Source organism: Apteryx mantelli, chromosome 23, assembly GCF_036417845.1.
Source record: "Apteryx mantelli isolate bAptMan1 chromosome 23, bAptMan1.hap1, whole genome shotgun sequence".
NCBI lineage: Eukaryota > Metazoa > Chordata > Aves > Apterygiformes > Apterygidae > Apteryx > Apteryx mantelli.
In genome coordinates, this window is record NC_090000.1 from 2,842,624 (window position 1) to 2,870,393 (window position 27,770).

General features: G+C 38.0%; 1 protein-coding gene across 1 annotated transcript in view; it reads right to left on the bottom strand.

Annotated features, from left to right (window-relative positions):
• The window catches only part of SIK2 (salt inducible kinase 2), a 65,611-nt gene that overhangs the window by 27,665 nt on the left and 10,176 nt on the right, over positions 1 to 27,770 (bottom strand). The window contains exons 3-4 of the mRNA XM_067310100.1: positions 24,497 to 24,560; positions 5,997 to 6,158 (exon numbers count right to left, since the gene is read on the bottom strand). Coding sequence (XP_067166201.1) covers positions 5,997 to 6,158; positions 24,497 to 24,560 — 226 coding nt within the window. The remainder of the gene's footprint in view (positions 1 to 5,996; positions 6,159 to 24,496; positions 24,561 to 27,770) is intronic.

The following is a 27,770-nucleotide window of genomic DNA, read 5'->3' on the forward strand; positions in this document are numbered from 1 at the left end:
CCTTTTCCATCCACCTTCAGTTCCAAAACAATTACAAGTTCAGCTGGAATAACAGAGGGGGAAGTAACAAAACCTTCTACAGAAAAATTCCCCACTCACTCTATGTCACCTGCCTTTTTCTTATCACAGCCAGACTTTTGTTGTGAATTTTTTTATTCACTTTGAGGAAAGTTTTCTTCACACATCATTGGCTTGGCAACCTTGACAGTACTTCAGGAGACATGAGGCAATTTCTTCTCTCAGAAGCATTTTGCCATCTGTGTAGGTGTCATTAAGTCTGATCTCTCCCTTCACTTATCTTGAATTTGTCAGATTTTCAACATCCTCTAAGTACTGCAGATAAATATCAATCTTTAACTCAGAACTGCAGCTCCTACTCAGGTGCCACCCTCGTAAGTCTCCGTATCAGATTCACAAATACATGTACATATACTTGTAATCACAGTTACAGAAAGCATGACTTGCTTGGGAATACACAAGATATCAATTCCTAAGAAAGAGAAACTTTGCCTATCCAGACTGGATTTAAAATTAGGTATTTAGTGAATATGAACATGAGGAGCCACTTCAGAAAAAGTTCAAGATTTAGATAGCACACTGGATGCACAATCCACTGGGCTTCTTCAGTTTTTAATTACTGCATTGTCAGTTTGATTGTCCCACTTTCTGCAGTGTCAGAATGGCCAGGACTCAATTAAGCACAAAACAATCGCTAGCCTCTCTCTCTCTTCCCCTACCTTGTTTCTGCTTTGCAATTGCTGATCTACCATAAACATTTAAGGTCAAAGATGATTGTTTTTAACATAAAAACACTGTTAAGATTTTTCATTCCAGATCTGCTGGATTTTAAAAAAATTACTGATCTCTAAGGGGAAAATGTGCCAGCCCTCCACAAAATATATGCCAGCCACAGCATTCCAAAAGGACTGAAATTGGACTCGTTACCAGAGGACTGAGATTACATAATGGAGTGATCTTTATCTTCTTAACATTTGCCTGAATCTGCACTTTAAAAAAATATGATCATTTACAGCTTTGTGTTCAGTTGAATAAACTCTGTGTTTGTGCAATCTGCAAATATTGGCTCTCAACATTTGTGGCATTTTGTTTCTCAATATCATTACCCCCTTTAGAATAATCTTGAATTTAGAAGGTATAATTTTTTGCATATACATCATTTAAATGGAATCTGTTTTTCTGTTAAAAATGGAAACAGAGTAAGATTCAGACCTGTTTGCAGTTTGAGAAATGGAAGCTCCCTGCCACAGCCATTGCAACTTCTGCTGTGCATCTAGCAATATGAGGTGGTCTCTAATTTGTACCTCTAAAAATCCTCTAGAAGGGCCACTAGCTTCAGAGTTATAATTCATCCACTTTCCTAAAATTACACTCAATTCAACCTCCTGGCTTCATAGAGGCATGCGGATCTTTTGTTATAATAGTAGTATGAGTGAAGGAGATAATCATGAGGAGAGAGGTACCGATAAAGGAAAGGTATGAGTGTGTTAGAAGCAAACCTGACCCACTTCATGAACTGAATGCTGATGAGCCAGCTCTGACGTCAATGCATATTTTACTGTCCACCAGCAAGACAAGCCAGCACTACAACCTACTTCAAAATAACAGTCTCTCCTACCTGATCTGGTTCAGACACAATAGGTTTACAATCAAGATGGCGTGATTTCTGCAGAGACATCTAGAAAGCATCTCAATCTGGCAGTTTTGTGGGGTGGGAAGCATGCAGTAACTGAAATCCAGCCCTTACGATCCTTTCAAAAAAACAGCAAAGTGTAAAGGGTAGAAGAACATTTTGACTATCTACAGGCAACAACTCTGAGAAGAACAAAGGAGCTCTGTCTTGTTACTTTTTAAAACAAATTCAGTATCAAACTTGATGGAGACTACATGGTATACTAGTATTCAGCTGCAATCTTCTCAGTGGATGTTTTATCCAATTAATTTTTTTTTTCAAGTTACTTAAGCTAAAGTTTAAGTTTGAGGCTTTTGTTCCCAACCCCCTAATATCTTCTAGAGAATAACAGGTAATAAAAGCTATCACCTAAAGATCTTTATGCATCTTCTGTTTGTCATTCAATACCAAGACTCAAGAAAGTTCCTTGGACATCTATCTATCCTCCTTCTTTTAGAACAACTTTAAAACAAAGCCATTGACTTTCAGTCCTGCCTCCTTGTTTAAACATAGAAGGTGGCAGTCTCATCAGCACACAGTTTTAAAAACACTTATTTTTGAGTCTTAACTATTCTCCAGTAAGCTGAAATACAGAGGCAATTTTATGGACATATCTGACTAAAAAACATTGTATTCCTAAAAAGTAAAAGCTTCAATAAAAGCCTCAGAAGCATCAGAAGGTATCAAGAGATTCAATGGAAGTTAGGAAGAGCTTGGAATGAGCATGAGTATCTACTTGGATTATTTTCTAGCTGCTTAGAATGATCAGCAAGGGACAGTCCCAAGCATGCTGCACAGGGCCCAGGGCAAACACTGACACCGCAAAACTTTCTATCAACATAATTAATCAGTTATTGTACTGCTTTTAAATTGCTAGATTAATTCTAATTATCAGAGTTGGGATCCTGGCTGCCCTTTGTTCTTCCTCAGTTTGATAAATGAACCATGCAGCGTATGATCCACTGGAAGAGACTGCTCTCAGAGACCTGTGCAACAGCAGGTAACTCTAAAAACACAGATAAACCATCCTGTGCAATTCATCAGCTATCTCCCTTGCAGAGAAAAATAAAACAACTGACTGGGAACAAATCACTACAAAAGTTTCTGCCCATCATAACTTTCCTCCAGCTATTTTATCACCAAAGTTGGACACGGGAATTGCTATTGATCTGACAAAGCTTGACAAAGCAACACACAAGAATCAGACCATATGAATCACCGCTAGTTAATATGATCATTTACATACAGACCACCAGTAATTAACATTCTGTAATACAGAGGGAGAACAGAGGAGCAGCTAAAAGGAGGAAAGAGATAGCAGCAGATCATGGAATCTATTAACTTAACCATTCATCAATGCTTTTATTTATTTTTGAGTCTCTGGAGAACCTACGCACTAAAATTCCCTATGACAGAACAGTTCACGTCTCTAACCTTTGTTCTGTTAACAGGTCTCCTGGGATGCCTTTGAAGTAGTATTTTTGTGACCCTGTGTTGTACTTGCACTGCAATGTTCAGGAAGGCAGGGAACTTGCTTCCCCACGGTGCTAAGGACAGTCATGAAAGGGACACCTCTGAATACTGCCCTGGTTCAAGGCAGCCAAGGCCCCTGCGGAGGAGTTCTGAAAAACTATCCTTGGCTGAATGCGATGATCTACAGTGCCAAACACTGATACGGAGGGAAAAAAATTAAAACAGATGAAAAGTGGTGGTGCAAGTGGGGAGACAAACAGCAGATCAGAAGGAGAGGAAAGAGACTAGATGAACAATAGGCCAAAAAACCCTTAAATTTAATTCAGTTACTGATAGTAAGTGGGGTCCATGTGACTTGTGCTTCTTAGACTTGGTATTTATTGAAATCATACACTGTCATAGTAAATATAATCATAAGTCAATCATAAATCTCTGGGATTGCAAACAACTGTTTATGCAAATGCAAGCTTGAAATGAGAAGAGATAAAAGTAAAAATACCCTACAAATGTCTGTTGATAAATTTGCTCGATTAAAGGTGAACACAGTAGAACAAATTTTTCATTGTCAAATTCATAGCTCTGAGCAAACAGTGTGAACTGCCCCATTAGTTTTCAGAATTTTGAGACTGAACATCACACGTTCAATCCCAACGTCATCAGTTATTACACTCAGGGCATTCTGTTATAAAGTCCAGATACCATCTCCATCTTAGACTGTTTCTTTAGCTTTCTTCAGGTACCAAAAGCCCTAAGTAAGAACTCATACCAGAACTGCAACTTCCTAGTAAAACAGCTGCAAAATCCTTTTGCTTTATCTGATAGTAGCTTTCAGTATTATTACAGTTTAACATTAATACAAAAGCCCACCTTTACAGAACAGAGAAAATTAAAAGGTAACAGTAAATAGTTTAATACCAGATGAAACAAAAAAGAGACTACTGCAAAGACTCTGCTATCAATTTATATAAAGCATTAAATAACAGAACACTTCTTATAGCTTTTATGAAACTGCTGTAAAATGCTCTAATATGCTAAAAAGCCATGAAATACACAGGACATGCTATCAAAGACCAGATTACTAGTCTTCCCTCTTTAGCTCCAGAGAATCTGTTTCCCACACTCTTCCTTCTGCCAAAAATATAAAACACAAATTTGATAACCAAAACCAGATATGAATGGTTTGATAACCATTTTATTCAGATTTGATAACCAAAATTAGCTGAACACTCTATCAAAACCATGGTTCTGCAACTCACATAGCTTTTTTCCCCTTTTCCTTAATTTTGTTTTATCCCTTACTTAACCTTTCTGCAAGCTCTTAAACCATGAGAAAAACATGCTAGGGGTGGGAAGGTGGTGGTAAAGGAATGACGAAAGGAATGCTTTAAATGTACAAACAAAACAAAGGTCAATACAAAAGCAACAAACAAATCCAGGAGCTGGGAAAGCTACCCCATTAATACATACGCTGATAAGAAATCCTCCTTAGCCCACCAGTAAAATCCCATTTATCTTTGGATCCCAAACCAAAGATAACCTCTTTTGACAGCAATGACTATGGGTTCCTTTTCTCGAAGTTTAAAAGAGGATAAAATTCTTGCTCAAACAATAGTTTCCGTCTCAGAGGTGAAGTGCTTGTTTTAAAAGATGGCGTTGATTTCCCATTCTGATAAAGATGACTTGTAAGGAGATAAGAAATTTTTCCTGAGGGTGAAATGAATCCCCAGAAATAGTAGGAGTGCCCAGTCTTCCCAATGTTTGCTGTAGTATCACAGAGAAAGGGGTGAATCTTTGTGACACAGATGCTAACTAGTTAACCAGGTGTTAATTTAAATAAATAAATTAAGCTACCCGATTAAAAATCCTTTTCCCGAGTTTCTCAATTTCATTTTCTTCTAGCTTAGGCAGGTCTTAAATTTCCTGTAAAAAAACACCCCCTGCCTTTTCTGTTTCCTTTAAACTCTTTCAGGATGCTATCTTCGTATTCTGTAGAGAAAAAGAAACCTCTCTGTTAAACATCTGCAGGCACATTTAATGCTTTTCTGCAGCCTCATCCTTAGAGAAGGCATTAGAGCTCAAGACACCTTTTCAGATATTCCAGACAGGAAATTCAAGGGTAAAATGATGCAACAATGATCTGCAGCTCAGAAGAGTTCAGCCCTACACCTGTTTCAGCCAACTGAAAGTCTATTGCCACTTCTTTCTTAGAACTGCAAAGCTAACTCCTATACAAACCAATTTCATACAGCACTTAAGTCTTCCTTTTCTGCTCCCATATTATTGATGACTGAAGTTCAACAGTCCTCCAAATCAAGATGTTATCTAGCTTTCCCTTTGCAAGTGTCTGAGGGCTAAAGTCAGCATGGAAGGGTTCATGGAATTGTAATGAGTTGACAACTGACAAAATGATTTCCATTGCTAGCAACATCTGCTGTGTCTAAATTTATAATTAAAATGAAATCATGCATGCATGCAAAAAAAAAAAATCAATAAGCTTCCATTTTGAGTTTTTCTAATGTTGAAAGAAGTTATTTGATTAACTCTGTTTTAACCTGAACATCTGGCAGCATTACAGACATGTTATGACACCCACAAAAAATGACGATGACTCCAAAAATTATTTCCTTTTTCCTGAAAGCATAATGGAGCTAATCTAGGAATTATTTTAGCTGCCTTCACTGTGATATCCACAATGAAAAAAAATTAAATATATTACCACTCTGATTTTCTATACCATAAGTGCAGCAGGATTTCGCGGGCAGCAGCAACTGAATTAGTGTAACTGCTTTCATAAAAATAAGGTGTTACTGAATATCACCAACATTCTGGGTACCTGCTATTTTGATGTTCATATTGTTGTCAAGCAGAAGATTTTCAGCCTTCAGGTCACGGTGCACAATCTTTCGGCCATGGCAATACTCCACTGCTGAGAGGATCTGCCAGAACTTGCGCCTGGCCTCAGACTCACTTAGACGGCCATGGCTGGCGAGGTAATCTGTTCAAATAAAGTAGGTTTCAATGGATTAGCCAGCAAGCAGTAACCCTGAAATTAAGCAACTTCTCTCAAATATTTAGCACTAGCAAACTCAGTAAGGATTTCAGCCAGTCCCAGTTCCCAGCCCATTATTCTCCCAAGCTCCCTTCCAAAAGGGTGGAAAAAAAGAGCACAAAAAAGCTGCTGCCTAATCGAACTCGACCCTCTATTACCTCTTTTAGGGTTGTATGACTGTTCCAATAAATCTTTTCATACAACACAACTCCTGTGGAATGGGAAATGGCTGGAATAACTAACTGGTTTCACCATCACAAGATACTTCAAGTCTTAGCCTCTTATCAGTTCATGTGAGCTTCATGCCACAATTCTCTCTCTGAAACCTCAACACATGCAGTGTGTTGTAAAAGTAAAATGTAAAAGTATTGTTTCTCTGGAAGTAAAACCGGTAGCCATAAGGAGCCATCCTGACTGGTCTCTTCCCTTCATCACACCACAAGCAGGAAGAACATTTTGCTTTCATATTTGATTATAGTCCTGAAACAAACGATAGCTCTGGAAGCTGAAGACTGCATTTATCCTCAGGAACACAAACAAGTGAAGCAGCAGTTGTGAGATTTCAGTTCAACTCTCCTGAAAGAAATGAGCTTCTATAGCCAATTCTAGTTTTTACTTCTCTTACAAGGCAAAAAATCAAGAAATCAACAGTTAGGATGCTTTCAGAATCACCTTCTACATCCTGCAAAGACTGCAGCTAATGGCCAAAGTGCAGCAAATGCGCACAGGTATTCTACCCAGCGATCCACAGGCCAGGGCAGCACATACACACACACACTGATCCGCAACCACTTGCTGCAACACAACAACCAGTCTTTAGGAGTGAAATTAAAATAAACAAGAAACAATGAGCAAGAGACGACCTTATTTGAAGAATGGTAAGAGTTTAAAAATGCAAGATGATTTTCGGCCAAATGACTAGTAGAGTGACAAAAATAATTTCTCTCTAATAAAATGAGGTGGTATTCCAGGAACAGTTCTGCTCCATGACAGTGCAGCACTGTCACTATTCACTCAAAGGCACTGCAGAACCTCTCAGCACAACTACTTTCTCAGAACTCTTGAAAAATAAAAGTCAAACAGTACACATCTTATTGTATTGTTGATTACTGCAATACTTTACAGTGATGCTGGAAGGTAAACTGTTCAAAAAGAGATGATCAAACATATCTATGAATCTTCTAACCAATAACCTTTACAGGACTATGCAAAAAAAGGCTGCTTTGTATGGACACTGTGGACAGGACACAAAGCATTTCCACCCTCATCCCTCAATTCTTTCATCCAATCCTCTAACACGCAAGGTCTTCATCGGTAGCAATGCTTTCTGGAAACAGGTATGAAATCCAAGTAGAATGAAGCAGGAAGTAATTAGCTGAAATAAGATGCCAATTGCTTTACTGCAACCAAAGCAAATGAATTTTTTTTTTTTTTTACAGTGATCTATTTTAAATCTTTGCTGTTTATCTTACAAGTTTCTGCTAAAGGGTGAAAGGAGAAGGGCAGAAATATTAGCTTCATCTGGAATGTGATTTTGTCTCCGGAGACTCCATCTCACCATTAATTCATTTTGCCCATACCTACACATGCAATATTTTTCATTCACCAGCGCTTTCCAGTTCTGTTTAAAGTACAGAGCAAAATCTGAGACTCTTAGGATTTACGCTGTGATTCAGCATTGTAATATGTTCCAATTCCACTTTACACATAAATACAATATGATTTTATCAGATATTCGCTTATCGCACAGAACAGATCTCTATATGTGCTAATTACATGAATAAAATGTACATCTTGCTCCCTGCTCATATTGGAGTGGCTAGTAGGAAAAAAAGTGATAGGGTACAGGTTGCATAAACAGTTTCAGCAAGGTAATAACAATGATCTACAATAAAATGCACTTAAGTCACATGTATGATAATCAACGACCCAGTCAGCTCCTGGAAAACCTTGAGTACAGACTGTTGATTTCTGCTTGGATAAATCAGAAGAGACAAAATTAAATTTATATAATCTAATGTTCCTAAAATAAGTTGGTACTTCGGTTCTTAATATCGTTATAAGGTTGTTAGATTAGCTTGCAACTCCACATCTTATTTCCATGGCAGGTAACCTTACACTGTACCTATCATGAGGTGACAAAACACAGCCTTATGAGTTGTTATACAAATATCAACCTTCCAAAATGCTAAGGATAATGGAAGGCAGTCTACAGGCATTTGACTGTAATTCCTGCATTAGGGCTGGGGGGGAAACTTCAGAGCAAAGAAACCTTTTCTATCCTGCAAGTCTTGTAAAAGAGCTTACTAGACAGTGAGGACATGCCAAGCATTCTACTCGGGCAGTATTTCCCCAAACCAGCAGTTGTGAGGAGGGAAAAGGGAAATGTAATTTACAAGCCCTCAATAACAAGGCAGCTGCTAGTTTCTGATGCTACATGGAGTAAGAGTAACCCAGCTTGCAAAGGGCCATTGGGAGCATAAGACAACTAGGGCCAAACTAAGCTTTCAGTTACCTGTAAGGATGTGGGAAATTAATTAAATTTAGCAGAATTACTCTGGACTCATTTCTGTGCAAGACCACTGGCTTTAGCATATCACAAATACATAAAATTTCAATATAAACTAGAAAAAAAAATGCAGTGAAACAGTGATATGAAGATCTGGAGGAACTGTGGCATGGTGCTGATTTAAGAAGAACAAAGGGTTGTGAGAAAGCTACTGCTTATTTGGCAGGAAATCACCCAGTCAATAACACACATGGGAAATTATTCATCTAATTGGCAGTACATACCCACCAATTCCACAGAAAGTACAAGATTTCCATATTAACTCTAGATTACAGGTCTGCTGCAAATGCTTACATGACTCTGTAAATACCCTGAAATTATATAACAAATCTGAGGAAAGTACCCACAAGGAAGTTAGAATGTTTTGCGCAATGCAACTGAAAATGCAGCAGAGAACAGCTACCAAACATAGTTTCCTATTGGTCAGTAATATTTTTCAGAAGATAAGACTCAGTATTCAAAAATTCACAAAACACTGCTAAAAGTTACTGACTTACTGAAATATTTGTGGGGAAAAAAACAGGCTTGAGGCTTCAAAACTCAGGTTTATCCATGCCACGTAATTACTAATTTTCAATCCATTACATCTAATGTTTTCTAAAGACAAAGATTTTTTTTTGCTTCTAGAAGTCACCTTTAACTGCAATAGTAGTCATTAAAACAGGACATGGAGCAAATGAAAGATTTTAAAAAAGTTGGACATGAATTAAACCAAATAAAACTTACACTTAACTTTGCTAAAGCCTATTTCAAAAAGTGGCATTTCCATCTTGTAAAACGTGGCATATAGAAAACCAACTGGTATAAACAAAGATGTCTTCTTGAGAAAGTGCTGCTAAAAAAGGCACAAAAAGAGACCAAAAGCTTCCCAGCTGATCCAGAGAGCCACAGTAAAGTTGCGCTCAAAGCCAAAAAGGGAGTTTCTTCAATTTGTACTAATACAACTGAGAACATCAGTGTGCTATTAAGCCATAGGCTTATACTCAACTACTTAATCACTTCAAATTTTGGATTTAACAAAAAAAAAAAAAAAGAATTTTTTGCCTACCATTTGTTCTGGCAATTTCACTGCACTGTCAGCAGTTCTCCCGTACCACTTCTGCTCTTCATCGGAAGTTCAGCTTTTTTTATTTATTTTGGCAAAGCCAAAGTCTTTCAGATTAGGAAAGCAAAAAGAATTTTTTCTTCTTCGCAACAAGAATTTAAAATCAACTTATTATTGGTTTAAAAATACACTAATGGCATCTGAGCCACATGACAAAATATATCAGCAATAAAACTGCAGTTGATAATTTAACATTTCAAAATATTTTTTTTGTAATGCCTAGGAGATATACGAGCTGCGTTTAAGTTGTTTTAACACATTAACGTGCTTTACAAACTTTAGCTGGGCAAAAGCAAGACTGTATCTGCAATACTAGATAACTAAATGAATAGTTTCTCTGCCTTCTGTGGAGTTTCATCTTATTTCAGTCTGTGCACCCTTAATTTGGTCCAACACATCCTAGCTTGCTTAGCTACCGTTTAAAAAGTTTCTGATGTCTGCTGTTAGATATATATTTGCCTGGATGCAACTCTTACAGACTCAGAGTCATTATTTCTTCTTGATCCAGATAAATTCTTAGAGGCTGAAAATGAGGCTGCCGCAGAAGGATTCACTCTGACCCCCAGAGAGCCTGCAGCTACTAACTGATAGGTCAGCTCCGTTACAAATGTGTAACACCAGGTGTCCAGCACAAGGGAGGTAAAATGACTGCTTTCCAACAGATCTAGAAAACAGATTTCCTACTTCGTTCCCTGTACCTCAGTGTGAGAAAGCTGACTTCAGCAGTCACTCGAAGGACCAGTATTAAAAACATTTGCTTCATTTACAGTAGTGTTAGTTTAAGGTCAAGGCAAATTTAATAGAAATGATGGGAAACGACCATTTAGGAAACTGGGCCTGTACATCTGGTATCTAATGACAAATTGCACAAAAAAAACCAACAACCCCCCCTCCCCCCCCTGGAGATTTGCAGACAAAAACAGGAATAAAATCCTGGTTACATACATTATTGTCTCTTATCTCCAAATTGTCACATTAAATATTTAAATGTCACTTCCATTTTCTGAATAATTTTCTTAAAGATTCTGTAATTCTTTCAGGCAAAAAAAAAATCTCTCAAATTCCTTATAAATAGAAATGCAGTTACAACCTGAAGACTGTGTCTCACTTCATTCTCCTCTTACAAAACAACATTGAAACAACAGCACCAAATTTACATGAATACAGCCAGTAGAAGCATGAAACTTTATCCTTCCTTACTGGTATTACCAGTCAACTCACTGAAGGATTTCACCAGCCACTTAAGGATGGAGATGGTACCTTCAAAACTCAGAAGGCTACAGCTCTGAGTTTCCAACCTCAATAAACTGATTTTTTTCAATAGACCGTATGCCTGGAGAGAGATGAAACGGGGGACAGTTGAAGCTCTCTCTGAAGCACAGTGCTGAGTCCAGCGCTGACAGCCTCAGCACATGAGACTTTGGGACTCTCTATCCCAAATTATAACCTGCAGATTCCCCCTCTCTCCTATTGTCCTCAATTCCTTAGGCATGGAAGAGTGTTGCCTTGAAAGCTCTTTCAGACTCTTTCAAAGCTAAGGAGTATTTCAGAAAGTTAAAATGAAGAACTGCTTAATAAATTTAAATTCAGTGAAGCACAGCTATGAAATTTTAGTTCTGGTCCAAATGCACATCTTAAAATAACTAACTGTTGGAGCTGCTATCAGCCCCTTCTAATTATCATTTATGGAGAAGGTCCCACGAACAGGAATTATCATTTACAGACCAGCTGACACAAACAATTCTGTCTAAATTCAGTTAACAGGTCAAAAAGCTGCTAAAAAACAAACAAGACGTATAGGAAGTTTTGATCCTACTTCTGTTTATTTGTAAGGATCTCTGACAAAATCCATAATTAAAATGACTAATTGCATCTTCCAAGCTAGTTATGCAATCACAATGACCCAAAAAAGATTATCATGCCCAAAATAACGCCAAAGCAGCAAGGTAATACAGAATACCTGGATTTTTTTCCTCCTAATTAATACAATATTGTTTATAGCGCTCACAACATTTAATTTAAGTTTTTCCACATTTCTCAATGATAAACAGAGAAGACTTGAGTGGATACACTAAGCAAACTCCAAACCTGAAAACATCTTTCCAGTAAACCTTCACTGATGGTGCATTCCTGCTTCATTGTTACTACAAATAAGGACAAAGAAAGAATTATGTTGTTGAGAAGGAGGGGGTGCAGAGCCACCCACTATCCTTGAGGATTTTTGCAGATATTCAGGAAAATATAAAGGAGAAAAAAATAATTTTACATTTAAAACCATCTTTCATGCTTTTAAAAGTCATTTTACGTGGCAAGGCAGTCGGAGACTGAGGTCTCACTGAGGCAACAATTTTTCCTTCTTTCCCACCAAGCGACACATCACTTCCTACCTTCGTTCTCAGAGTAGGAGAGGAAGGAGGAGAAAGCAAACCCACAAGATTCTGTTTCATATTAGATAGTTGAAAAGATAAACAGAAAATAAAGCTGTAAGTAGTTGCTGAATAGCATTTCATGCAATATGACCAGGCAAAGAAACACACCCTGGATTCTGACAACATTACAACTCTTCCCCTACAGAGGGGGAAAACGGTCTTACGGTAAAGCATATTCAGGGTATGCCAAAAGGTCAAAGACGCAGTTCATTTAACTGCAAATGTTTGAGTCAGCTAGAATTCAGTTATTAAGCTACACCTTACCCCCAAACGCTTACCAGATTCCTAATGGATAATCAGAGATACCTAGGAACCTATTTTGTGAAGCTAAGCTATATGCATATCTACAATTCAAACTAAAAATCAAATCACAAAGTGCTTACATTTCCAAAGAACTTTACATTTGTAGGTAACCCTAACGTTCTGCAAACAGCGTTCTACGAGCTAAGCTGTGACAGGCTCTTCTGTGGGCATATCACAGAAAGGGAAATGCTCTCCTTTTATCCGAACGTTACTTATCAGAAACTAGCCTTGTAAATATCACCATGCAGATTTTGCAGATGAAGGAAACAGAACAAAAATCACAGAGCTAAGGTTACTTGCAAAGGACTACACAAAACGCATCAGAGCAGGTTCAGAATTTGGCAGGTTCTGACTTCCCACCCTTTACCTGGTGGATCACTATTTCCTTTACTCCCCCACCCCAAAGAATAATAGGCTGAATTTTCTGTCAATTCCCCACCATCCCTCTGTAGAGACCCCATCTGTAGTTATATTATCTCCCCTAAGATCAGGTTTACGTTAAAAGACAAACCAAAATAGATGTGGCACTACCCAGACAGGAAAAGAAGAGAAAAACAAGGCAATTCTGAGAGAGATGGCTTCACTAACACATAGCACTTTCCCAAATCTTTAGTATGGAACCAATGCAGTAACATTGCTTCAGGTACTTACATCTTTTAGGTAAGATGTAAAACTTAACATCTAAACCAAGCTTAGCCATGATAAACCTAGGCAAATATGGAGGAGCTTCACTCGGCCTCCCTAAAAAGTGCTCACTTCAAGAAGTTTCAACGAGGTAGAAGATTCTTCTGTCATACAAGCAATTCATCATAGTACTGCAATACTCTGTATCTATGACTACAGTAAACTAAATATAGTAGAAGTTAGCAATTCATTTATCATTCTTTACATAAAAAATCAGTTTTCAATAATTTTCAGTATAGTATATGATGAAGGAACCTCAAACATTCTTCTTTTTTTGAAAACATTCTTTACAAATAAACACATTGAGAATGCTGCTCTTCTTTTAATCCACGCCAAAGCCACTGTTCATGGATGACTGCCTAACATGCCAAGTTTTCAGGACAAACAGATCCATGGATTATAAAGCAGTTTGCATGAATATCAATCCAGGAATGTCAAATTCAACCCCATGTATGCCATGATGCCAACTTTGTGCCTCAAACTCTTTACAAATGTAAACGTGACAGTGTAAGGAAGGGGAAAGCACAGTGCTCTCAGTATTAGAAATGTAAGAAACACAACCTTTGCATGTTAAATAATCTGGAAAATCTGAAAATTTGGAAGAAATATGAAGATCTGGAGAAATCTAAGAATTCTTCTAGATCGCGTAAGACTGACTACTTCCCTGACATTGTGTTCTTAAGCATCAGAGTTCTCAGCTGCCATTTGGGTCACTAGACTATGCTGCCATTAAGTGCTCCAGGCATTAGGATATCGATTAGTAAAGTAAATTCTGAATTGTTTTTATGTATGTGGTTTAAACAAACAATTGCAATCATTAATAGATCACCTTCTTAATATGCTCAGTAAAACAAACTTATTTAAAAGATGCTTTGTAGGCAGATTATTTAGAAAAAAGCCTATATTCCATAACCAAGGTGACTTAAAGGTTTTGTGTTCATTTGAAAGCATTTCATGCACTGCTGCTACTGTCTCCCAAACAGGTCCTGCCAGCCGAGAGATGGCTGTTTCTGAGCCCTCTGAAATGGTGAGACTAGAGACTTCAGTCAGTAGCAGGCACTATACTTAATTTCAACAGTCCCCCAAAAACATTTTTAAGCAAAGCCTGTTAGATCTGGTCTCCAGAACCTGCAGATATCAAAAGCTCCCTCAGAGCTTCTAACCTACCCAAATCTGAATGCATTTTCTGCTCGTTTAACTTGGCAAAGCACATGAACAAACAAAAGCCTGGCAGCAAGGGGAGATCATAATATTTGCATGCTAAATACCATTCAGTCACAAAGTGAATGACAAATCACATGATATCAAGGTGAAGTCAGATGTCAAAGACAAACTAAATTACACTAAATGCAAGCCAACCCTTTAAGCTGTTAATTCATCCTTTGTTAGTAATGCAGCAAACAAGTTAATGAATCTAAACTGTCATTTGCTTTTATGGCTCTGGCCTCTTAGGGGTAATTTAACAATTCCAAAGCACCTTTTTAGATACACTTGGCCTTATACTTCCCACCAAGTCTAATAGTCTCTGTTCAGGAAATACCAGTCTGGTTATTTATGCTGAAATACACTACTTTCTCTCCTGGAGAAATAAAATGTGCCATAATCCATCTACATAGGTGAAGCTGAGGTCTGCAAAGATACTATTTGTGCATTAACAAGCTTTCAACTAGGAAAGGTTAGGATAGAGGTGGTGCCAGCCACTGGATGTTTCCTAAGTGTGTACTTTAGACAAATCTCACCCTTGCATCACACCTTCCGATTAAGTGTTTTTATGTTTTACTGTTTTTGTGTAATAAAATAGAAACAAGAAGCCACCTTAGGTTCAGCTGCAACCAGAGCAGGAATAAGCCTGCCTTCTGCTCAGAAAGCAGCTTCTTGTCTGGCTTTCAGTAGTACATTTGCTTTCAGAACAAGTGAGACATTAAGACATGTTTTGTAAAAAATATTTACTTGAAAGTATACAATTAGCAGATACATTGTTTGAAAAAGCCAGCGGTCAAAGCTTTTGACTTAAAACGTTCATCTAGGTGAATAATTGTATAGTTGTTTTTTTTTTCCACTTTGTATGTTAAGGGTCTGCTTAAGAAACCTATGCATACTGGAACAAGTCTAGTGAAGGGCCACAAAGATGATATGAGATTAGAGCACCCATCATCGGAGGAGAGGCTGAGAGAGCTGGGACTGTTCAGCCTGGAGAAAAGGCTCAAAGGGATCTTGTCAATGTGTATAAATTCCTGATGGGCAAATGTAAAGAACGAGACAAACTCTTCTCAGCAGTATCCAGTGAAAGGACAGGAGACAACAGGCACAAATTGAAATAAAGAAAATACTATTTAAACATATGAAAAAAGTTTTTTTACTCTGCAGGCAAAAATCTGAACAGGTTACGCAGAAGGGTGGTGGAATCTCCATGCTTGGAGACACTCAAAGCAGTCGGACACGGTCCTGAGCAACCCGCTCTAGCTGACCCTCCTCTGAACAGGGGGGCTGGACTGGATGATCTCTAGAGAACCCTTCCAACCTCAGCTGCTCTGTGATTATGTGATCTGTGCTCAGTGTGAGGCAGTAAGGACACTGCTCCTCAATTTCAAGCTTAGTAAAGAACAGGGATGAATATTCCAGTACTAGAAGACATGTACTTCTGGGCTTATGGCTGCCTATTAACAGAAACAGTAATAATGGGTTTGAATTTCAGCTAAGGAAATTTAGATTATACACTAGAAATAATCTTCATAATAAACTCAGATCTTGAATAGTTTTGTCTAGGAAGGTTACTGAAATTTCCTTTGTGGACATTTCTGAGAACAAGCTAGACAACTTCCGCTAGAAATGTTAGTTGTAGCTGATCCTTTGCTAGGGCTGGGACATACTAAATAGCTGCTTAAGTCCATTCCAGTCCAGAGTTCTACATCTGTGCCCAGACATATATGAAAATGGGCAAGACAAACTGCTAGGTAAGACTAGGCTCTTGCAGACAGACATAATTAAATGATCTTACTTTAAGAAACTAAAGAGATGCCTGAAGGTCTCCTTTATGCAGAAATATTCCTGGAGAGATTTAAATTTTATTGTTCGCTTACCAAACAGACAAGAGCCTAAGCAGCTGAGAATGCAAGCACTTGTATCAAACATCTCCTTAAGGCTTAAAATTTATTTATGCTGAAATATTCTAGAAGACCTGAAAGACTCAGCGTCTCATGTATTTACTGAGCCAGGATACTGCAATAGCATGAAGGCATCAAACTACAGATCCACTAATTTCTAGGCCAACAGGACTAGTTATGAAGTGAATCTTGATCTTGGCAAAATTTGATTTGATGACGAAAGAACACTACCTTGGCTTCCCCAGCAAGTAGAACAAAATCAGAAATAGAATTTAGGCCACTTAGGTTAAATTGTACATCCCATTGGTTAAATTGTACCCCACATTTCTAAGAGAGCTTCGAAAAGTATCAATAAAAGGGTGACAGCAGTGCTACCTTTTAATTTGCATAACATGGCACACCTTACATGGCTAGTTACTGTTCATATCTAATGTGGAAATATTTCTTCATATTCTGGTTGCTGTTTTTCTAGTAAGAAGCGTTTTTCAAACATTTGCTAGCCTCTGTCCAAATTCAGTAGCATGCTATTCAAAAATCAGCTTTACTTTGAGATCTGCTTCTCCGGGATGTTTGATTGTGTGTGTAGAAGCAGCTGAGAAGCATCAGACTCTTCCCTGGGCTGATCTATTTTTCCAAACAACCATAGTGTATATACTGTTAAAGCACAAGAGCTGTTGCAAACAGAGGAAGGTTGAACATGAACAGGACTGACTTAAGTAGCTTATTTTGAATTTCCATGCATTGCTATTATTCCACAAAACTAATTTCTGAAATGGGATGGTGAATTATACATAATATATAGCCCCAGGCTGGCACCTGACAAGATTAAGAAACATCTTGCTTCTGCTGTGAACTCTTTTACAAATCTCAGAATAACCTTATGGTTCTTCATAGTAAAGCAGCAATGTCTGTTTAAGAAGAGTACAAGTAGTAGGAGCACAATAACATAGCCTGATGTTATGGTTAGCAGTATCCCACTACTCCCCACAGTTTCTTTAAGACAGCAAGGTCCTCTCTACCTACTGTCCAGTTGCAGAACAGGCTGGAGATTGTAAGCAATACCTAAACCAACAGGAAAGTTGACAAGAAGATGGAAGGTAACACAAGTATGTAAATGTGGTGATGCTGCTCTTCCCAGGCACCATGAATGGCAGTTGAAATGTTGTCTTCTTACCTATTCTAGGTACTTATCTCCTTCACACTTTTGGCATGCAGTAGAAAAAGGAGTACCAGAAAAGTACGTTGGCACAGTCATCACATTACATGTGCCAAAAAGCTATATTGGGATTTTGGATATAGAAGTTGTGTTATCATCACTTGTTTGAAAAGGTCTTGTGCTAAACATCCAGCTGCAGACCACATTAGGAAGTTGAAGCACAAAATTTAAGTTATTTCTCCTAAACTTCAGCCAAAAGCAGCACATTGCTCTCAATACTTATAAGCTTAACTGGACATAAATCATACAAGCTGCTAGTCTTGAACTCCTGTGGGGATTGGTCACATTTACTGCATTTAAAGTACGCTGTCTTTCATGTAGTGAGCATGTCAGACACAGCAGGCAAGAGGGGATGAACTATATTTACAGCAGTACAAATGGTCATAACTGAAACCTCAGACATTCCCTTTCCCCTTGCTGAATGGTTGGGTTATTTGTAGACCGAAGAGTCAGCTTTACCCTCCAGAGTCTGGATTCTTGTAATGTAAACAAAAAAACTGGTCACTGATGAAAAACTAGAGAACTAATCCTTCAGAACAGGTTTGCTGTAATTAATTTAGCCAACAGTTATCCTCAGCTCAGCTGTTAAAGGCTTCAGGTGAGAGATGCTGAAGAAAGGTTACAAGGTGGCCACTGAATATACTCTAAGAACACAGCAGAAATAGTCAGCTTAAAAGCTTTGTAGAACTGAAGTATTAAGCACAACTGCAACCTTTTTCTTCAAATATTTTATTAAGTCTAAAGACTTTAAAAAAAACACACAGCTTTAAAATGTAACAGCATTTAAAATGACTAGACTTAAAATAACATTTACAGCAATGACTAACTAGCAAAAGCTAAATTGACAACTGCTGTTGAGTGTAGAAATTTTTTCTGCAGCCATGAATAGCGCAAAGAATCTTAGTACAAGGGATAAAACGTAATCCCTTGCATGAACTAGCATTCAGCACTATGAAATGATGGTTTAGCAGAGCTGAAAGGACTCAGTAAGGTTCAATACCAGGCTGCTCCAATGAACTTACAAGTCTGACACAGCATTAGGAGAATATTTACCAGTTACCAAACACTGATAACTCTTTTGAAGAGCATGATGTGTACTTTATGGTAAGAGGAATGATAGATAGAAAAGGGACTTTATAAACTTTTACAAATTTTGTAAACTACTAAGTACCAAAGTTAGGCTGAGGAGTGATCGCTATGGCTAACTTCAATATAGTGAGTCTAATCTCTCTTTGGGCTCCTCCTGTGGTCAAGAGAAGAGAGAGAGGCTCCTCTGGAGGGTGAGTCAAAGCTCAGTTCAGCCCTTGTTCTGAACCAGACCCCTGGGAGGTCTCTCACTCCCCCAATTACAGAGGGAACAAAAAGGAAGATCAGCCTCACTAGATTCAAGTTTGACTTTTGGGATATACTTCTCCCCCTCTCACTAGCTCTGCAGTAAGAACGTAAATGATCTGCTCTTGTCCAGAAACTCGGAGCTATTTTTTCCAAGTGCAGTCAAAGGTTAGACAAAGAACAAAACAGAGCACAATATTTATATGCTGTCAGGAAACAAATTAATTGAAAAAATACTGAGTTCCACAGCTTTATAATCATCTCGCTTTACAGGAAAAAAACAATATCCCTCAAAAACCAGGAAGACACAATGCTATGAACTTTGAAGATATCTGGGGAAAGAAGAACATCCCACTGTTACTGCAGTTTGAAATCTAAGGTTAGAAAAAGGAGACTATTTTACATACTTTTAGAGTAAAGTGGCAAATTCCATACAGCCAGTGAGAGACCATGACATGAAGAAGGAAAAACCTAAACACTCACATGGTTTGTGTCAACTTACTCCCCCCTCCACTTTTTTTTTAAAATACCACCCTGGTTTTCTCCACTTTGCAGTTACATCAGAGTTCCCCCGGACATGCTATCCCACTTATGACACAACCAGTCCAACGATAAGGACTTAAAGGTGAGGAAGAAAAAAAAAAAGAGAGAACCTAGACAAGGAGAGACTCTGACCATTTGAGTTCAGTTTCCATGACCCCTCCTGCCCTCCCAAAGCATTAAAAGAAAAAAAAACCCACACACCACCCAAATCAGCCAGGCTCCACTTCTCCTGCTCTCCAATCGCAAGGGCCCTCCACATGCTGAGATCTATTCTGATGCCCCCTATGAGCATCAGAATTCTGCTTGGCAATGTTGACCGACAAAGTTCTGCTTCACTGAAACTCTTTTTTGGCAACTCCTGTTTTGTTACTGCAATCTAAAATGCACCCAAAAACTCTGAGTGTCTGGGTATCAAGCATAAGCATCATGAAGTTACCTTTTATTAAGCAGCAGAGGTCATTACTTTTAACACCTTAGTCTAATTCCTAAACAGAGGAGCAATATGTGTAGGATGCTCCAGATGAAAAGCTTTCCTTTACCTTCAACAGTATTTCTGTTCCTGTGCTATTTTACTATTATTTCTTTCTTCCATTACTCAACTAGGGCATGTGAGACTCAGTCATGGAAAATGACCCCCCATTGTGCTGGGTATCATACAAACTTGAAACAAAGTTGGTATTAGGTAGTCAGTGACAACTTGCTTTTCACATTGGCCTTATTGTTATAGTGGGCTTTTCTGTCAGACAGTCTGCAGAAAAAAAGCAGACCCTGTTACCCTCTGAAAGTTTAACACGTTTCTACTATTACCTAATTGCTGCTTCCTCCTCCAAAAACATATGTAACAATGACTAATACATACAATTTACAGTGAAGTATCCTGTCCTCAATTACAAATTAAGTCACTCTCAGATAAAAATTACTACTCCAGTAAAAATTCTTATTAATTTAGAAAAAAATCCTGAAATATCAACTCTCCAGTAATAGACCCAAAAGGATCCTTTAATTATTTTAATGAGAAAGCAAGGTCTAAGAGAATTAGCAAATTGTGTCTGAAATGCAAATTAATGAAACGAAGTGGGAAAAGTCTCAAAGCCCAGAATGCCTCTGTTTCTTCACAATGAACTACAGAGTTTTCAAGTCAAAGTACAGTAGGAAATGACCCACGCATTAAAACCAAGACACAAATAAGAAGGCAAAAAAGGTCAGCATCCAAGTTATTTCTAAAGTCTTAGCCATACTGATCCAAATTGTACATTCTTTGCTTTCTGTCAATTTTTCTTCTACGGCCACCTCATTTTCTCACAGAAGGAAGCAGCAAAAAGCTCCTGGTCTCATAAATGCAACGGAATAGTTACAGAATCTTGACTGAAACTACATAAAATGCACAAACTTATCTTTAACCTCATGTATTTACAAAGATAAATCTATGGATTATGTTAATCACTTATGCAAATCTTGTAAGACCAAACATCCGATGATGTAGCTTTCAAAGCAAGTTATAAAATGAATGGAAAGATTCCATGGAAAGAACAAATAGAAGAGTTAAAGGGAAAAAAAATCCTCTTATAGTCCACAATACCCTTCTAGCTCTCTAGCTGGATGTTGTAACAGTTTGTTGAAACATGAGATAGGTGTTAAGGTGTTAATCAATCAGTAAGAAATAATGATGCAACAGTCACAATCTACAAATCTGTAAATAGCACTCAAGAGTCTATACTTTCATCTTCAAGCATTCTATGGCCGAGTCCTACTCTTTTTCCTTTATAAATATGGGTAAACTTGAAAAAATAGAACAGTAGAAATAATTGAAAAATTAGAGTTGTACTTTTGTTACAATGCCTAACAATGTCCCATTACATGCCAGATACGCACAACTTAGTGCCATTTCTGAGTGGATCAGAGAGTCAGGGAACCTGTCTCAATGAAGATGGTTCACTGAATTGTCCTCATCGCATAGGATCTCACTGTACAGAGTGCAGAAAGGTCATCCCTGGCCTAGCTAATGTTAAAAACAGCATTTAAGGACTACTCAAACCCTAATAAAGTCCATGGAGAAACTCCAACTCATTTCAACTGAGCTCCTCACATATTCTAAATAATTACCTGCTCTAAGTAGACCTCTACAGTTATATTAGCTCAGCACCTGTTCTTCGTGCTACTGGAAAAAAAAATCTTTAATTAAACAATTTGGTGACATATATGTAAAAGATGTCCTGAAGCGTAGGTAGGCCAGCCGGCAATCTTGTGGCTGGGCTTCAAGATTAGTACTAGTTTGAGAATAGCAGCTTAGCATGTGAGAAAAACAGAATCCCCTTTTCTCTTATTCCATGTTTCCAGATGGCAGTCAGTGTAAAGCACAATAAATCAAGCAGTCCCTCTGGAGAAAGAAATGTTCCTGGGAAATGCACAAGGTATTCAAACATTAGCAGACCCCAAAACAGACCTATGCTTACATGCTGTACGCTGAAGCAAGAGCAACATTCTGAGTATTTTATTACCCCAACCTTACTATAATAGCATCTTGCCATTCTGCAGATTGTCCATTTCAAACAAGTTTATGAATAGTGAGCTCATCTTTGGTCAGAGAAACACAAAGTACCAGAAGCATTGTCACATGTACAGGAGCTGAGAAAAAGCAATTTTCAGGTAGGCTTTGATCACTAACATGCACTGTAAAGTTAATACACTAATATAGGTTAAAATGATGCATTTAACCAATTAACCTCACATTTTGTATGGTTTCTTTCTTGTGGTCTAACAAAGAACACTACTAAGGCAGATTCAGCCTTTTCCTCCTGGAGAAGACTTTGCTGCTACACTCATATCCATAACAAACAAAAATCCCAGAGTAACTTGGGAAACGTGCATAGTGCAATCACAAAAGACAAAATAACCTTGAGATAACTAACTAGTTATATTAGAAGGACTTAAAAGTCCTTAGGTTAGAATGATGAAGAGCATCGAGTCTATAGTATGAGCATTTGAACGCCTGAATACTTTCTTAACTATGACAATTATTCAAACTACACTGAAACAGAGGTCAGCAGGTACAACCTGGCTCCATAACCAGGTCTCAGTTACTTATCCATACAAGATTCTTCTACTGTGCCCATTACCACAGTCAAGAAGCATGACTACACAGGGAAAGAGTGCAGGAATCATGATCAATACAAAAAAGAAAACCTTAAGAGGGTGGCATTATCCACTTTGCCCCTGGGAAGAGTAAAGGCTCAGAAAAACCCACCTCACCAATTCCCTTCTACATACTATGCAGCTGAAGGTTTCAAGATTTAGTAAGCTTCCTTCATTCTTCTGATCCTTCAAAACACTGAATGATTCTCTCCTGTTCTGCATTTCAGGTGGTCATTTACACTAAAGAGAGGGCAAAGCAAGTGCAAAGTTCCACCTCCTCAGAACAGTCGTATTTTACAATTGCCTTGCACTGGTTTACTTAGAAAACGACAAGGTTCTTAGGTTAGAACGATAAAGAACAGCTTACATGTACAAACACGGCTGGCAGCATTACCTGCCTCTCTGGACCCAACTGTTCAGAATTCCACTTCTTTCCCTGCACTGGGCAGAAGATTTATTTATCAGTGCCCCAGCATCTCAGTTTCAAGCTCCAGTCATACTAATTTTGCATCTATTTCTCCTCTGGCACCAGAATCAGTAGATGATCATACACAGTTTTGGCTTTCCCTTGTATTTATGTGATAAATTCATTCACATGCTGATAGCTTCTGTTAATTTATGCCAAAGCAGGCAGGCTTACATGATGAATACCCATCTTGTTTCCATCTTAGAGGAAAAGTTAACTCAATTAGTGCTAAACAAGACACAGGAAAAAGAGGAACTGCAGGAACTGCATTATGCATATGCTGTGTTACATTTTGAAACAAAAATCCACCTGATGTGATCTTTCCTTCCAGTTTAGGCAACTTTCAGGACAAAACCCACTATCTCATTGTTGTAGTTTACTACCATAGCCACTTACGCCTTTATGTAAGACTCTTGGAAAAGTAACTCTTGCTAATAAATATCACATTAAGACTTTCATCTAGCACTGTGAATGACTACTCATTCTACTCAGCAGGGGCCCACCAAAACTGATCTGGCTAAGCCTGATTAATCATAGGAAACTGTCCATCTCTTCATGCAAGTTTATATAAAAACCCATCACCTACTTTCATTTTTCAACTTCATCATCAGCCTCACATTTAGAAGGTGAGAGACAAGCTCCTAATCTGGAATACATATTAATTCCCATTTAGAGTAAAACTATTTCATTTGTAGTATCAGAACAAATCCCCCATTACGCTATGCATCTGATGGCTACAAAAGAAAAACCTGCATTGTAAAGTATTGCAACTAACAAATTACTGTATTTCATATGAATTTATTACAGAACTCCTGCTTAAGTGAGGAGTTTGGACCAAAGAAAAAACATTAGTGTGAATTTGAATCAGTCAGTCAACTCGGACCACTTAAAATACTTATTATTGTGAGTGTTGCTCCAAGTTACCCCCACACAGACACTCTTCCCTACTGCCACGTTCTTCCTGGAAACTTATTAAAAAAATCATGTCTGAAAACATTAAACACAAAAATAGAACTTCTTCAGCTTACCTGAAATGCTGGTTGGGCCACTATTCATCATCAGGCTGAACATTTAAAGACAAGAGTTTTTCATCTCAACTCAATGATGAAAACTGGTAATTCTGTCACCAAGTGAGATCACAGGTCACCCTGCACTATTTTGTTTAACCTATGTCTTCTGCTAAAGGGACATCAGTTTTCTTTAACTTTTTTATACCAGCGTAAACTAATTTTTCCTAGACTTATTTCTAAAATGAGACAGTGCCAGGTGTCACTGCTTTTTCTTGACAGATAACAAAATGACATACCACAGTAAAAGGGATCCTTGGCAAAAATAATTGCAAATGGCAAACTCCAGAAGTTAAGGTTAAATTGTTGAACATGAAAATATTCTCTTGCTTACCGAAAATTTCTCCGTTTTTGGCAAATTCTGTCACAAGGTACAACATGCTTTTGGTCTCCATCACCTGTTGATGGAGAAATCGCATATTAGTTTATTTGGGGGAAGAGCAAAAAACCAAATGAACCCACATGAATACACATTTTCAAATCTCTCCTTTGGTAAGAAAAGAAGTGAAAGTCTTGGTCTCGCACATACAGTTATCACAGTTTTTCACTTTGTTTCTTCAAATTATCTCAACAATTTCAAGGGGTGCACTTGTGTGCTAAGCACACAGTTAAGCTTTAAACACCTTAATAAGCTACTGTACAGAGGAAGAGGTGGATAGGATTCTTGGCCACAAGTGACTAGCCCAAGAAACTATCCTCACTGACTAGTTTCAAGACTTTTCCTGAAGGAATCAGCCTAAGTAATTCCCTTGTTCAACTCCTCTAACATGCTGATGGATGGTTAGTATCTGTGCTTGAGAAAGAAGTCTGGGGCTGTTACTGACCTCTGTTACCAACAGTTCTCCAGTTACTGAAAGAAAAAAACAAATGAGCAGTCTTAAACTGGCAAATTTCAGATACAGCACCACATCACAGGATCACATTGCACAGTCAGGCAGAGTACATGATGGCTTTGTAGCTTTACAGTATTTTCTCTGGATTAAAACAACCCTTTAAGCATCCTCTACCTTTTCTGCTGGCCTTTCCAGCCTTCCTGTTAACAAAAACAGACTGCTCACAACTCAGAAACATGCGAGGTTGGAAGGAATAGGAGACAAACCGAAAAATGAAAGAGGGTAAGGGGAAGGCTTCAAAGGCTTTCCATAAACAGATGCTCATGACCTTGAACAAGAACATTACACCCAACAATTCAAGATTCCATCTTTCCATGAAACACACTGGGAAAGAGCAGCCCCCCCTCAGTTATCCTGCAACTTTCTTTCTAAGGCTCTACTCCTAAACTGCTTAAACAGGTACCCAGGAACTCATACAAATAGCATGATCAAAAGATATACTGGAAATTCCCTACTTCAAATAAAGTCACATAGAATTTCCCTTCAGTATAATACAATTTCCACATCAGTCACATACTGGGCCTATACTATTTGACAACCACAGAAAGAGTTCAGGCCAAGCTGCCTGTAGACAAGACCATCTTGAATTTTCTTTCTGCATTTTGTTTACATATACAAGCTTGAAAGTACTGGAAAACTAGCTCATAGATGAACTGTTTTCAGAAGAACATTAAAAAAAAGAAATCAGAGGCAAATCATGGAAGTCATAGGAACAGCAGAATTACCAAAAACCTGACAAGCCAGCAGATAGAAAATGAGAGCACTACGAATACGCAGCACCATTCATTGCTGGGTTCATTACCTAACTTTGTCAACCCTCCATAGTTCCCTGATACAAGACAACTCAAACTCATAGCATGGACACAATATGGTGATAGGCACATTATACAGGCAAACTAGACAGTTTTATCGAATGCTGTTTTACAAGTCAAATCACCTATCTGCTAAATGTACTTCTAATGTGCCACTCACTTAAAAGTTAAGCACTACATAACGATTACCCTTCTCCTCAAGTAACCTTGAGGATCTCCAACCTTAATTTAACTACCCAATCTCCTCTCTCATTTTCATGTTTTGTCATCCATTCAGGAGAAACTGTGGTAGGTATTACTCAAGCTAGTTAAGAGTTTAATTCTCTAACATCTGCCTCTACTCAATGAATCAACAGGCTATTTCAAAAAGGAAGTGCCAGTCTCTTTTCCCTAACATGAAATTAAGGCTAAGCAAGGCTAAATCAGGCCCTTTGTCTTTATTCAACAGAGTAATTGTAACTCCAAAGATCCAAGCCCTTGTGCAAGTGATCACACACACTGCCTTCAGCAATCTGCGAGATCTGATCTCAGTTAAAAGTCAAAAGTTTGGTTTTAGCATGCACAAATTTGTTTGTTGAGCTAGGTTTATTTGAAATAAGCAAGAGAGTATCTCAGAAGCACTATTTAGTTTGTAAACACACCACTTACAGAAAGATCCCAAAGAATATATTCTGAAGAAAGCCTTCAAAGTAAGATTTACATGAAGCAGAAACGTCAACAGCCTCAAATATTTTACCACTATGCTAGCGGGAACAGAAAATGAAACAGAATAGGAAAAAACAAAGCAAAACTATATATTACTATATAAACTGTGTGCACTAAAAAAGTAAAGTCACAAGTAAAAATGTTCAAACTTTTTAAAAAGTCTGTAATTGCATGTTTCTACAAGTACATGTTTATCTTTTATTTTTAATAAACATACTCTTGTACCATAATTACTCATCCATTACACTGGAAAGGAATGCATTCAATTCTACAACATAAATAATTCAGTTTAGGATAATAATGTGTCCATGTCCACCACACCAATGATGCAAGATTCCAACAGAAATAAATCCACCACAGAACTTGTTATCCATCTTCTAATAAACACACTTTGAAATAAAGTTTTTGGATAGCTCTCACTTGGTCTATGCATTTACATCACAAGCATATTGGCAGAATCTGGATTTACATACCCTCATCATGTCATCTTACTCAAAGATACCAAAGAGATGCTGCAAGTATTCCTCAGCTTGCTCTCTCACAGATTTGACCAAAGAAAATCAGTACAGCCACACAAGTCCTCAGCTTCCTTCCAGCTAAGTACTCAGAAAACTTAGAGGCACATGTGCTAAACCACCTCTGCATTGCCAAGGACATTTAAAAGACCACTTTGGATGTAGCACTTCATCTATCTTGATAACCTTGAGCAGCCAGAAATACTGACAGTAGTATTTACTACAGGACAATCGTCCATAAACACACCTTAACTAAACTAGTCAGAGAACAGCACGGAGAACTAGCAGATCCACATAAGTTACTTAATTGATAGACCTATAAGGCAAAAAATATACACACACAATATCAGGCTTAAACTGTCATCAGACACCAGCTGAGGACAAAGAAATACACTGGGCTTCTGCTTGTTGGGAGTTTCAGCAGGCAGTTGTACAGTGCTAGAAGAAACATAAGGAAGAAATCATGTTTCCAGGTAGGGGATAACCTTTTACTAGCCATTTCTAATACATGCCAAAGCTCACTGTATATGCACTTAGCTTGTACTGATCAATACACATGAAAGGCACACTTTTATCAGATTTAAAGAACAGAAAACCATCCAGTAATCAGATTTCCAAAAAAATAGCACTCCTCCCTTTCACAGGCACAAACCTGAGGGGAAAAGCCAACTCTTTCCACCAAT